The following is a 14,604-nucleotide window of genomic DNA, read 5'->3' on the forward strand; positions in this document are numbered from 1 at the left end:
ATAGGCCGAAACGTACGTCTGGGGTTTTGCCGTTTCTCTCGTTCAGAGAGGGATTGCCTGGTATTTTGGGGCTGGACTGCACTGTGAAGTCAGGATCAGACTGATATGCTACAGGAAAGTTCTTCTCTGTGAAAGGCACATATTGAGCAAAAAGAGGCTGCTTCTAGGGTGGTAACTAGCCATAGAACAAGCTATTATGCTATTGTTCATTCCCAGGTTGAGCGCTTCTCTCTTTTTATTTATCTAATAGATCCTGAATTATCTATCATTGTTTTTTTACTTCAACATGCTAATCGTTTAATTTGTGATGTTATATTTGATGTCAATAAGATTGATATTAAATCTATGTATTTAGCTATTTTTACTAGAAGAGCTTTATGGCTTAAATCTTGGAATGCTGATATTGTGTCTAAATCTAGATTATTATCTTTATCATTTCAGGGTAGTAATTTATTTGGTTCTCAATTGGATTCTATTATTTCTCACTGGGGGAAAGGGAGTTTTTCTGCCCCAAGATAAGAAATCTAAGGGTAAATTTAAAGCTCCCAATTGTTTTCGTTCCTTTCGTCAGAATAGAGAACAAAAGATCTCTCCTTCCCCTAAGGCTTCTGGCTCTAATTGGAGACCATCTCGAAATTGGAATAAATCCTAGCCTTATAAAAAAACAAATCCAGCCCCTAAGACTGCATGAAGGTGCGGCCCTCAAACCAGTTCTACTGGCGGGGGGCAGATTGAAATTATTTCAACACATTTGGACAGATTCTGTTCAAAATCAGTGGATTCAGAATATTGTGTCTCAAGGGTATCGAATAGATTTCAGAATAAAACCTCCCATGGGAAGATTCTTTCTTTCTTCCAACAAACCCTGTGAAGGCTCAGGCTTTTCGGAAATGCGTTTCAGACCTAGAGCTTTCAGGTGTGACTGTTCCAGTTCCTCTGCAGGAACGGGTTTTGGGTTTTATTCAAATCTATTTCTTGTGAAACACTTTCGCTATGCCGCCCCCTGCACATTTGCAGCCAATTCCACTCTGCTTCTTAGCTTACGTTTCCGGCGAGCCAAAAACTTCGGGCATAGAAAGCAGCATCCGCTGCTTGTTAAATCTACCCCCAAACCTCTAAATCTCTGCTGCCTATTATCTCAATGCATTTTATTTTTTCACAGCCAGACAGTGCTAGTTTGTGTGTGTCATATAGGTAAAATTGTGCTCAATCCTGTGGAGTTATGCATGAACCAGCACTAATTGGTTAAAATGCATGTCTGTAAATAGCACTCGGATAAGGGGGCAGTCTGCAGAGGCTTAGATACAAGGTAATCACAGAGGTAAAAAGTATATTAATATAACTGAGATAAGGGGCAGTCTGCAGAGGCTTACAGAGGTATAAAGTATATTAATATAACTGAGATAAGGAGCAGTCTGCAGAGGCTTAGATACAAGGTAATTACAGAGGTAAAAAAGTATATTTATATAACTGAGATAAGGGGCAGTTTGCAGAGGCTTAGATACAAGGTGATCACAGAGGTAAAACATATATTAATTATAACTGTGTTGGTTATGCAAAACTGGGGAATGGATAATAAAAGGATTTTCTTTCCTAAGATATGGTGAGTCCACAGAATCATCAATTACTAGTGGGAATTTCACTCCTGGCCTGCAGGAAGAGGCAAAGAGCATCACAGCAAAGCTGCTATATATGTCACTTCCCTTACCCATAATCCCCAGTCATTCTCTTTGCCTGCAGTGCAAGGAGGATGTGAAGTTTTGATGTCTGATCTACAATCAAGATTTTTTATTTTAAAGCAGAGTAGGTTTGCTCTGATCTTTCTAAAGTGTCCTTAGTCCATGTCAGTCTCTTCAGTAGGGCAATGGTGGCTTTTAAGCAAATGGGAACTTGTGGGGTACAATCCTCACTGTGTTTTCCCAAACATTTTGCTGCCCTATTTAGATAGCCTGAGTAAGTTTACTCAGTCTGTCTGTATTTCCACAGGTCCATGTGAGGGATGGCATCCTCTCAAACCAGGTGAGTCGTCCTACTACCGGACAGATGAATACTAAGGTAAGTGCCAGTTTGTTTGTTTTTTTTGTTTTTTTAAATAATTTTTATTGAGGTCAAGGTCACATAACAGCATATAATGAAGCTGTGCAAAAAACAGCCTTCCGGATTGGACATATTACATACAATGATCAAGTATTAAATCCGGGAGTTGTCGACCTTGAAGGGATGAACCTCAAAGAGTAGATCTTTTACATTTTAAATATATTTGACAAACATTAGAGAAATAAATATTCCAAGAATGTCTAAAATACAGAGACTAAGTCCATGTGTGTAACAGAGTGCATTTGCAGACAGAGACCTGTTTCAGTTATTTTCTGGCTGGAAAATCTCTTGGGGGGGCAGGGCAGGAAGGGTGGTGGGGGAGGGGAAAGAAAGAAAAAAAAAGGGGGGGTACATTGAGAAATCCAGACAATCGGAGAGGGGGGAATAATACAGTCCCCTCCCACATGATACATATTGATATTGGTATCAGCTACTTTCCTTTTACATAGTAAGAATCATGCCCTCCCCCCAGTGAGTCCCATGGGACTTTTATTGGCAGGCAACGAACGAAGTAGGTTAACTTGGGGAGCTGCATCATCTTGACTGCGGCTATTCTCCCAAACCAGGAGATTTTATCATATCTTCTGGAGCACAGATCTGTTTGGAGTTGGGAGAGAAAGGTATGGAAATTCTTTACTACAACTGTGCTAATGCCATGAGAAAGAAACACTCCGAGATGTTTTAGTCCTGATAAGGACCATTGGAAGTGGTATTGCTTCTTGAGTGAGTTTAGTTCGGAATCGGGTTGATTTAAGGGGTATGCCTCTGTTTTACTTAAGTTCAATGTGTAGTAAGAGATGCTGCCAAACCTGTCTAAAAGGTTGAAGAGTGCAGGAAGTGATTCCTCCGGCTCTGTGATAAAAAGAGTCAAATCGTCCGCAGAACGATGCGTGTCATGCAGAACTAGACCCCTGACTTGGGTTAAGGTCCTTATTGCCGCGGCCAGCGGTTCAATAGCTAGGGCAAATAGGGGGGACAGGGGGCATCCCAGGCTTGTGCCATTAGAGATCTGCACCCACCTTGTCTGAGCAAAAGCCCAAGCCTCTCACCTTCGCAGTAGGGCAAGAGTACAGGGATCTCACTGCAGTAACAAAGGACTCCGGAAGGCCAAATGCAAATAGAGTTGAGAACATGTAGTCCCATCTCACCCTGTCGAACGCTTTTTCGCCGTCCATTGACAGGGCAAGAAGAGGGACCCCCATGTCTGCAGCTTCAGTAAAGATGTTCAGTAGATGCCTCATGTTGTCTGGACCCTGTCTACCTGGGATAAAGCCAACCTGGTCTGGGTCGACTAGTTCTGGAAGAAATCTATTTAATCTCGTGGCCAATATTTTCACGTATAGTTTTATATCTACGTTAACGAGAGAGATCGGCCTGTAACTCTCGCATAGAGAATGATCTTTACCCTCTTTAGGCAGAGTAATGATGGAAGCCTCAAGAAATTCAGGGCGGAGGTCGCCTGTATTGAAGGTAGAGTTGAAAAAACTGGTAAGGAGAGGTATCAATTGCGAGGAATAAGTTTTATAAAATAAGGTGGTAAACCTGTCTGGTCCCGGGGCTTTATCTAACTGGAGCGAAGAAATCGCTTGTTTCAATTCCTCTACAGTCAGAGGGCCAGAGAGACTTTGGGCATCTTCTTCTGATAGGACTAGGAGGGGGAGGGAAGACAGCAGGAACTGTTCAATCTGCTATTTTGGGGGTTTAAAGTTCTCAGGGGAGGAGTCCAATTTATATAAGGCTGTGTAGTAATGAGCAAATGCGCTTGCTATATCTTTAGGGGCGTATACAGTCCCTTTAGGGTTTTTAACCAACGGGATTCGGCGTTGCTGTGTACGGATTCGGAGCTTATGGGCTAGGAGTCGGTCGGCTCTATTACCTTTGTAATAGTACAGTTGTTTGAGGGTCAAAAGGTTTGATTGCACCCTTTTTTCTTCAATTACGTTAATTTTAGATCTAATGGCTGCTATTTGTTCAGCTCTCTGTCTTGAGGGGCCTCCTCTGTTGAGGTTTTCCATAGAACGTAACTCTGAATATAATTGAGCCAGGGGCTTTCCCATGAGATTGCGTTTAATTGAAGCCTGCTTTATAGAGTGGACCCTCATAAAAGCCTTCAGGGTTGCCCATAGTACAGGATCATCAGTCATTGCGTTGTCATTGATGACCAAAAATTCAGATATAACCTTGGAGGTGTCAACTCCAGCCGGTGTAGTCTCCAGCTGGAGGAGGGGGCTCCCTGAAGATGGGTGCCTGTCAAGGCGATGGAGACCATATCATGGTTTGACCATGGACAAACCCGAATAGAAGGGTGTCATGTTCTTACCTGCATGTGTACACCTTTAAGCACTGCTTATTTAAACCTACACCTCCCCCTTCCAGGTGCCAATTAATTTGTTAGTGTACAGCGTGCTAACTTGCTAGTAGCTGCTTGTTCTAACCTCCTGGCTCAACTAAAGAATTTACACCTACTATTTGGATTACAACTAAACTACTAAACGTAGTACTTTCAGTTATTTGTTATTTGTCCTCTCCTGATTACAAAAACCTAAGGACTTAACTTTCATCAAGTGCTATCTGATTTTGATTACTTCAACTCACTTGTGGAGCAACAACCAGGGGCGCCTCCTGTGAAGCTACATTATTACTACCTCGGATCTACAGCCTTCTTTAGCATCTATCATCCGGTGCTCACACACGCACCCTAAATCAACCGGAGATCCTGAAATCCCGCTACCGCAACCAGAGTCCCGGCTCAGACGCTGCGCTGTGAACTCCTCACAAGCCTCTGCCTGTCAGCGTATTCCTGCTGCCGATTGGTCAGGCGCCACACACCCCTCTGTGCCTGTCAGCTCTCTGCAGCGGTAGCACCTCTCCTATCTCTCACGCTGACTCCGCTCCTATCTCAGCAGTGTACTATTTCAGCGCTCCTCAAATACTCACACAGTTGAACAGATCTCATCAAAGATTGGGACTTTAACTTGTAAAGTAGGTTCCTGCTGAATATACGCTGATTGTCATCTAGCAGTCAGCTAGAACTTTCTTGCTCATCTCTCTCCTGTAACCAGTTAACAGGAGTAAAACTACTCATATTCACTTCCTTTGCACTACGTTGTCTGCAGTTGAGATCCACAACAATAAAGTCAATCCATAGCTATCACATATTAATTGGCCTCTATAAGCATGGATCCAGCAGACCTCCCAAATGTGGTTTACAATCTCTCCCAAAGGGTTGACCAATTGTCACAAGCACTCAGAGAGCTGCAATTGCAGAATGACAGCCTTAGGGCAGCCGTTAGAGACAACACCCCTGAACCACAGGTGTGTTTGCCCGAGAGATTCACTGGCGATAGGAAAATGTTCAGACAATTCAGAAACGCCTGCTACCTCTTATTTCAAATGAGGCCTAAGACATACCACACGGAGAGACTGAAGGTGATGACCGTCATCTCCTTCTTATCTGGTGAACCTAGGGTATGGGCTGACAACCTCTTCGAGAATAATGACCCTATCCTCACTTCTTTATCTGATTTCTTCGCACAAATGAGTTTATTATATGAAGATACACAGAAACAACTAACAGCTGAGCTCAAAATGCGCTCATTACGCCAGGGCCGTCGCCCAGTAGAGGAATATTTATCTGAATTCAAACTTTACATCAAAGATTCAGAATGGAGTGAGGTAGCCCTGCGCAATCAGTACCGGCTCGGGTTGTCCGATGCTCTAAAGGACGAACTTGCCCGTACGGATCTTCCTAGGACCCTGGAGGGACTTATGACCTTGTCTGTCCAGATCGACCGGAGAATCAGAGAACGCAGGTCAGAAAGACAACAATCCGATGCACCTCATAGGTATATGCCTGGGTTGTCTAGCACTAAGGATTCATCTGTACCCATGGAGCTTGGGTTTACCAAGGGGCCATTAACATTGGATGAAAGACATCGCCGCCAACAGAAGAATCTCTGTATGTACTGTGCTTCTCCCAATCATCCTGTTAAGGACTGTCCACTACTGCTACGTCAAAAAAGAAGTAAGTCGAAACATATAACTCATTGTTTGACAAATAAAGTGCTTGATGTCGCTTACTGTACCTTGTCTCTATCTCTACAGTGGGACCTCCAGATGTTCAGAGCGGAAGCAATCATTGACTCCGGAGCATTCTCCAATTTCATCGATCTCTCCCTTGTAAATAAAAATAAAATACCCTTGTGTGTCAAAGCAAAACCTGTCTCCCTTCGTGTAATTGATGGAACATATGTTAGTTCTGGGCCTGTTACACACCACACCATCCCACTCAAGGTTACTACAGGTAAGGGGCACGTTGAGTACTTGTCTTTCGATGTTCTTCCTTCTCCTCTATACCCCATAGTATTGGGTTTATCCTGGCTGCAACAACATCAACCTACAATCTCATGGCAGTCATTGCAAGTTGAACTGGATTCAACATACTGCAAGACTTCTTGCTATCCCCATCAACAGGTACTACAACTCTCCCAGGCGACTTTACCACAGGAATATCAAGATTTCTCTGACGTATTCGATAAAAAGCAAGCAGAGACTCTTCCTCCCCATCGTATATATGACTGCCCTATTGAGCTGTTGCCTGGTTCCAGCATACCTTACGGACATATATATCCACTCTCCCAACCTGAATTAATTCATCTCAAGGCATACTTAGATGAGAACCTAAAGAAAGGGTTCATCAGACCATCTACCTCCCCAGCAGGTGCCGGGATCTTTTTCGTCAAGAATAAGGATAACTCATTGAGGCCCATAATAGACTATCGTGAGCTAAATAGAAGAACCAAAAAGAACAGGTACCCTCTTCCACTGATCCCAGAATTAGTGGAACGCCTTAGCAAAGCAACTATTTACACCAAGTTGGATTTGAGAGGCGCTTACAACCTCGTTAGGATCAGGGAAGGGGACGAGTGGCTCACCGCTTTTCGGACACGCTACGGACTCTATGAATACCTAGTTATGCCGTTTGGGCTATGCAACGCCCCGGCTACCTTCCAGTATTTTATAAACGATATATTCAGAGATCTACTGGACGTTTGCTTAGTAATATACTTAGACGACATCTTGATATATTCAAACAATATGGAAGACCATAAGAAACATGTCCGATGGGTGTTAGGTCGATTAAGAACACACCACTTGTACGCTAAATTAGAGAAGTGCTCTTTCCACACCGAGGAAATCACCTTCCTGGGATACAAAATCACCTCTTCTGGAGTTAAAATGGAAGATGGAAAAATCGACACCATTCTTAAATGGCCTACCCCTACCAACAGGAAACAGGTTCAGCGTTTCCTAGGCTTTGCAAATTTTTATCGCAAGTTTATTAAAGGATTTTCAATGATTGCGAAACCTCTCTGCAGACTCACAGGTTCTCAAACTCGTTTTATTTGGACACCTGAAACCGAAAAAGCCTTCAACTTCCTCAAACAAAGCTTCACCACTGCTCCGATCCTCCGATTCCCAGATGCGAATCTCCAGTACATCCTAGAAGTTGATGCATCTGAGTACGCTCTTGGTGCAATACTCTCACAGCGCAAAACTCCATCAGAACCTATCCATCCAGTAGCGTTCTTCTCCAGACTAATGACTACAGCCGAACAAAATTATGCTGTTGGAGAGAAGGAACTACTCGTGATTAAGTCAGCTCTTGAACACTGGAGACACCTCTTGGAAGGAACGATCTACCCTATACTCATTTTTACTGATCACAAGAACTTGGAATATCTTCAATCAAGCAAAACTCTCTCTGCTAGACAAGCTCGTTGGAGTTTGTTCTTTACTAGATTTAACTTCCTCATTACTTATCGGCCAGGCTCCCGGAATGGTAAGGCCGATTCCCTCTCTAGGCATCTAATACGGCAGGACCAGGAGATACAACCACAAGCTATCCTTCCACCTCAACATTTCCTCGGTCTCACTAAAGACTTCATTCATAATCTACGTACACAACAACAAGAGGATACAACAATCCCCAAGGACATACAACAAACAGACACCAGAGGAATTTCTCATGTAAAGGGTAAAATATACATACCTCCCAACCTCAGAGAAGAGGTCCTTCGTGACCATCATGATACCCCTCTATCGGGACACCCAGGTATCCACAGAACCAGTGAACTCATAGGTAGAAACTTCTGGTGGCCTAACCTTAGACATTCCGTAGACAAATACATCAAGTCATGCCTTGCCTGTACTGTTTCTAAATCACAAAAGACCAAACCATCAGGCTACCTCCAATCACTGCCCATTCCAGAAAGACCTTGGCATACCGTTGGTATGGACTTTATTGTCGAATTACCTTTATCAAACCAGTCTAACACTATTCTAGTTGTTGTTGATCTGTTGACAAAGATGGCCCATTTCATTCCCTACAAAAAGCTGCCTACGGCCTCAGAAACTGCATCCCTATTCCTGAAACATGTCGTCCGCCTCCATGGCCTTCCATCCATCATTGTATCCGATAGGGGCTCTCAGTTCACTTCCAAGTTTTGGAGACAACTATGCGCTGTCCTGAAAATCAACCATCGTTATAGTACAGCATACCACCCACAAACCAATGGGCAGACAGAGCGTGTAAACCAGTGGATCGAACAGTACATTCGCTGTTATTGTTCCCACCAACAGGATGAATGGGAGAACAACATTCCTATGGCAGAATTTGCCTACAATAACTCCTTAAATGGATCTACTAAGTGTTCTCCTTTTTATGCAAACTATGGCTACCATCCAACCTTCCATCTCTTCCCTCATCTGAACACTGCCTCACCTCATGTTGACGATACAGTAAATTCCTTATTAGACACCTTCGAATTTCTTAAAGCCAATATACATTTGGCCCAGCAAAGCCAGAAAAGATACTATGACTCCAAAAGAAGCAAGCCACCACTCTACCGATCTGGAGATATGGTTTGGCTCTCGACCAAACATCTGAAATTGAAGACACCTTCGCGGAAATTCTCGCAAATGTACATCGGTCCTTACAAGATAACTAACGTGATCAGCGAAAACGCTGTAACATTGGCTCTTCCTCCGGAGATCCCGGTTCACCCCACTTTTCATGTGACGTTGGTGAAACCCTATGTTCCGACCAGACTACAATCTTCGGATCAGCCTCAACCTCCCGTAGTTTTGGTGGAGGACGTCTATGAAATATCTTCTATTCTCAACTCCAGACTGCATCGTGGACAATTGCAGTATCTGGTCAGGTGGAAAGGCTACTCCTCTGACGAGGATTCTTGGGAACCATCCACCAACCTCAATGCTTCTCGTTTGGTTGCTCGTTTCCACCGTGATAATCCGGACAAGCCCGGACCCTCCGCTGCGGTGCAGCTTCCTTGAGGGGGGGATCTGTCATGTTCTTACCTGCATGTGTACACCTTTAAGCACTGCTTATTTAAACCTACACCTCCCCCTTCCAGGTGCCAATTAATTTGTTAGTGTACAGCGTGCTAACTTGCTAGTAGCTGCTTGTTCTAACCTCCTGGCTCAACTAAAGAATTTACACCTACTATTTGGATTACAACTAAACTACTAAACGTAGTACTTTCAGTTATTTGTTATTTGTCCTCTCCTGATTACAAAAACCTAAGGACTTAACTTTCATCAAGTGCTATCTGATTTTGATTACTTCAACTCACTTGTGGAGCAACAACCAGGGGCGCCTCCTGTGAAGCTACATTATTACTACCTCGGATCTACAGCCTTCTTTAGCATCTATCATCCGGTGCTCACACACGCACCCTAAATCAACCGGAGATCCTGAAATCCCGCTACCGCAACCAGAGTCCCGGCTCAGACGCTGCGCTGTGAACTCCTCACAAGCCTCTGCCTGTCAGCGTATTCCTGCTGCCGATTGGTCAGGCGCCACACACCCCTCTGTGCCTGTCAGCTCTCTGCAGCGGTAGCACCTCTCCTATCTCTCACGCTGACTCCGCTCCTATCTCAGCAGTGTACTATTTCAGCGCTCCTCAAATACTCACACAGTTGAACAGATCTCATCAAAGATTGGGACTTTAACTTGTAAAGTAGGTTCCTGCTGAATATACGCTGATTGTCATCTAGCAGTCAGCTAGAACTTTCTTGCTCATCTCTCTCCTGTAACCAGTTAACAGGAGTAAAACTACTCATATTCACTTCCTTTGCACTACGTTGTCTGCAGTTGAGATCCACAACAATAAAGTCAATCCATAGCTATCACAAAGGGTGAGACAGCCTGTCCAAAAGGGAGGAATGGCACAACAATTCTTGAGTAGCAGAGGTGGGGGTTTGAGTAGAAAGTGAAATCTTTCTCCGAAGGGCACAGGCAACGCCATGCATCATACAAATTGTACTGGTACATTAATGATCTGAACTAGTTGGAGGTCCGTTTGGCTACAGGGTCTAAAGGTTTGTGCTTGGGGGATTTCCTGTCCAGAATTGGGTCCCATACAATGTTAAGGTCCCCCCTATCAAAAGAATGCCTCTGCACAGTTGGTCTATCTGGGGGAGAACCGATTTCAAAAAAGCGAGTTGGCCAACATTCGGGGCATACAGCGAAGCAAGGGTGTATTGGGCTCCATCCAGAGTACAGACTACCAGTAAATAGCTGCCCTCCGGGTCCCTCTCCATGTGCTGGATCACACATGCAACTGACTTGTGAACCACAATGGCGACACCTCTCTTTTTTGTTGGGTGAGAGGCCGACAGGCAGATCGGGAACAGTTTAGAATTCTGTCCTTGAGTGTTTAAGGTGGCAAATTTAAGAGACCTTGTTTCTTGCACCCATTCCGGACTGGGGTTAACTGCCTGTGCTCTGGTGACATCACAGCTTTTTTGGAGTGCTATTTAGCACCCAGGGCTGGATGTTGCTGAGTCACAGGATGTGTACCTGATCCGGTCTTGGAGTGCAGTTCCCTTCCATGTTTTGTATTTTCTATGGGTGATTACATCCACCTGTGCACCCCTTCTTTGTTCATTCTGTTTGGCTTTGTGAGCTCGCATGATAGTGTGGCTGTGTTAGGGACTCAGGCAATGGAAAGGACCTTGACGTGGTGCCTGAGCTTTCCCATTTGGCCAGATGCGGTGACTAACCTTTCCAGTTGTGATTTTATCTTAGCTGTGAGCTAGCTGGTGAGTGCTGGGTGTTTCTATGTGTTGTATGTATGTATGTATGTATGTGTATATGTGTATATGTATATATATATATATATATATATATTTATATATACACACAGGGGCGGAACTACAGGGGATGCAGAGGTCGCAACTGCGATTAGGCCCCCAAGGGTGGGGGCCCAGCTTAAAAAAATGTTTTAATTTTTTTTTCAATAAAAAATGTTGACATGCCATTGCCTGCACTGATATCATGTGAGTGTGACATGATGCTTCACTAGTGTCTTTGACTACAGGGGTTAGTGTTTCTGTTTTACACATTGGTGTTTATGGGTGTGTATGTATGCATGTGACTGTGTGTGTATTTATGCATGTGTGTGTGTGTGTTTGTTTGTGGAACCTGCAAATTACAGACCTTGTTACTACAGCATCGCGGGGGGGGGGGGGGGGAAACAGTGTCACTATACAGTACCATTTTACAGTACGGAGGGGCTGGACCATGTCACTGTGGTCACTTTATAAAGTACTGGGGCGGGTAGGGTCAGGCCAGCCATCTTACCAGCTGATTACATACTGTGTCACTAACTCACTATATACAGTACTGGTGGGCTTAACAGTGTCACTATATACAGTAATAGGTGTCAGACCATCTCACAGACTGTGGGCACATGGTACCTCCTTTTGCAGACATGTAATCTGATTCACATTTTTTCAGATGTAAAAAAATGTATCATTCACCTTTTTTTACGGGGGGGGGGGGGGCCTTCTTAGATTCTTGCACCTGGGCCCTGTGGTTTCTAGTTACGCCTCTGCATATATATATATATATATATATATATATATATATATATATACACACACACACAGTGTGTCATTTTGAACCTCATTTGCATATCTTACCCAGAATCCTTTGCTGCTTTGGAAACAATGGAATTCAGAGGTTTTCTGTGGGATTTAGATTTGTTAATGGACGACACAATGAGTTTCTCTCTCTCTCTCTCTCTCTCTCTCTCTCTCTCTCTCCCCCTCTCTCTCTCCCCCTCTCTCTCTCCCCCTCCCAACACATGTACATATTTACACATATAAACACGCACACACATATACTGTATGTGTGTATATATATATATATATATATATATATATATATATATATATATATATATATATATATATATATAAAACCAGTGCTTTAGACCAAAAGTGGCCAGTCTAAGTTCTCAGGACTATAGTGTGACCTAGAGTGCTTTTTGTCCACAGTTTTGATATGGACCATGGACAAGCTAACTATGAGCAGTTTGTGTGACATTTTAGTAGTGTTTACTTGTCGTCCCACACTACTCATCTACATCTTTCCATTTGCAACACACCATACTAACGACATTACTTATCACAAATGGAAACAACTATTTCTGTCTGTTTTTGTTAAAAATAAACAATTCTGATCTTTATCATTAATTGAAAATTTCCTTCCTTTTATACTATTTTAATTTACTTGTTTATTACTCATTCAAACAAACAATTTAAACCTATTTCACATGCTTTCTGTAGGTCTCATTAGAGCTATGTAGGAATAATTGTTTCCAGTAAATATCTTGTTTCAGGCCAGGAACAGGGCGGGATAATTATAATGTAGGACATTTGTTTGTTATAACAAAAGGTATTTTTTCCTACAGAACATTTTGAAACCAAGAAAAATGAGTTAACAAGACAGGGATTTATGGATCTTAATCTGATGGAGGCAAATGACCGTGAAGGGGACCCCAGTGACCTCTGGGTGACATTGCAGTCCATGGGTTACAACAAAGCACTGGAAATGACTGAGGTATATTACATGATGTTCACTTACAAAATGATTACAAAGAGCAGTTGACCCACTGTAATTAAACATATGGAATTGTGTAATATTTACTCATTTTAGAACAACTTCTCATGCACATGTGGGTAAAACAAAGCAAATGAACCGTTAGTTCCAACAAACTCTCTTTATTACCATTACATAATATCATTATAAAACATTTATTACATTGGTAACAAATAAAATCTTATTAACAATCCCCAAGAATCTATATTCAGTTTAGTGCTGGTGCTACTTATGTCTCCACACACAAATTCTAACAAAAGCTATAAAATAATTGTGGGGGTAAATTGATTCATCACAGTTAACTAGTTGTTAAAGTCCTGAAACTTATAAGAGTATCTGAATATTTATATTCACATTAACCCACATAAATAACTCTCTAAAAAAATAAATATCTTAATACGATAAATGTGCAATGCCTTTAATGGGAAAAAACCCTAACAAACAAACATCTGTATCAAAAAAAATCTCTCTTTAACTTTAGTGGTTAAAATTGTTACTCTAAAGGTTTTAAATTGACTCTATATTCAATAACAATCCAGTCCAGTTGCTGTTCTGCAGCCCTGAAGATGTTCCCCATAGGAAGTTGCAGGTGAACAGCTTTTCATTAAAGGGACATAAAACCCAATTTTCAACTCTCTAATTTACTCCTATTATCAAATTTTCTTTGTTCTCTTTGTATCTTTATTTGAAAAGCAATAATGTAATCTTAGGAGCCGGACCATTTTTGGTTCAGAACTTGAGTAGAGTTTGATTATTGGTGGCTACATTTTGCTACATGGATGAGCCAATCACACAAGGCATCTGTGCAGCCTCCAATCAACAGCTACTGAGCCTATTTAGATATGATGTTCAACCAGGGATATCAAGCGAATGAAGCAAATTAGATAATAGAAGTAAATTGGAAAGTTGCATGCTCTTTTTCTAAATCATGAAAGAACAAATTGGGGTTTAATGTCCCTTTAATGTTCCAGAGACTGTAGCTGGGCTTTTGCATTGGGGAAATGTTTGAACAACATAATCATTTATAGTTTATTTAGGTATTTTGACCATGTTTTTTTTATCTTAGTTATTTATTCTTTCATTTATACCACAGGCCTGTCCTTTTATTGTTGAAGTTCATGTTGAAAAATGTAAACCAAGACTTAAAGCAGTGACCCTGGAGTCCAGCAACAAGTACCTCCTGAAGGCTGTGTGTAAATCGATAGTTCTAAAGGGGGAAGCCAAGCCTATGGATGGCTATGAAGATGTGATTATCCACGTGTACAAAAATGACTCCCGGATCAGTTCAGCTATTGAGAATAAGGTACTAAATCAATACTGGGGGTTACTGATTGGCCGCAGTTTCACCTCTGTAGTCCAATCACAGTGCCCACATTAGGATATTCATGTGAATCCAGGTATGCACTCAACAATGTAAATGTAATAGTGCCAGGAGTATTGTGCACGTTATTCTTATGTGCATTTTTTGCCTGCTCCACTGCCAGAGCAGATTCCTGTAGTGCCGGGGATGACATCAGCAGCTGTCAATAAACAATAAA

At 42.4% G+C, this 14,604-nt stretch overlaps 1 protein-coding gene across 1 annotated transcript in view; it reads left to right on the plus strand.

Annotated features, from left to right (window-relative positions):
• The window catches only part of EFCAB7 (EF-hand calcium binding domain 7), a 182,108-nt gene that overhangs the window by 143,627 nt on the left and 23,877 nt on the right, over positions 1–14,604 (plus strand). The window contains 2 exon segments of the mRNA XM_053693673.1: positions 12,879–13,027; positions 14,160–14,369. Coding sequence (XP_053549648.1) covers positions 12,879–13,027; positions 14,160–14,369 — 359 coding nt within the window.

The sequence above is a fragment of the Bombina bombina genome, chromosome 10, assembly GCF_027579735.1.
Source record: "Bombina bombina isolate aBomBom1 chromosome 10, aBomBom1.pri, whole genome shotgun sequence".
Lineage (NCBI taxonomy): Eukaryota > Metazoa > Chordata > Amphibia > Anura > Bombinatoridae > Bombina > Bombina bombina.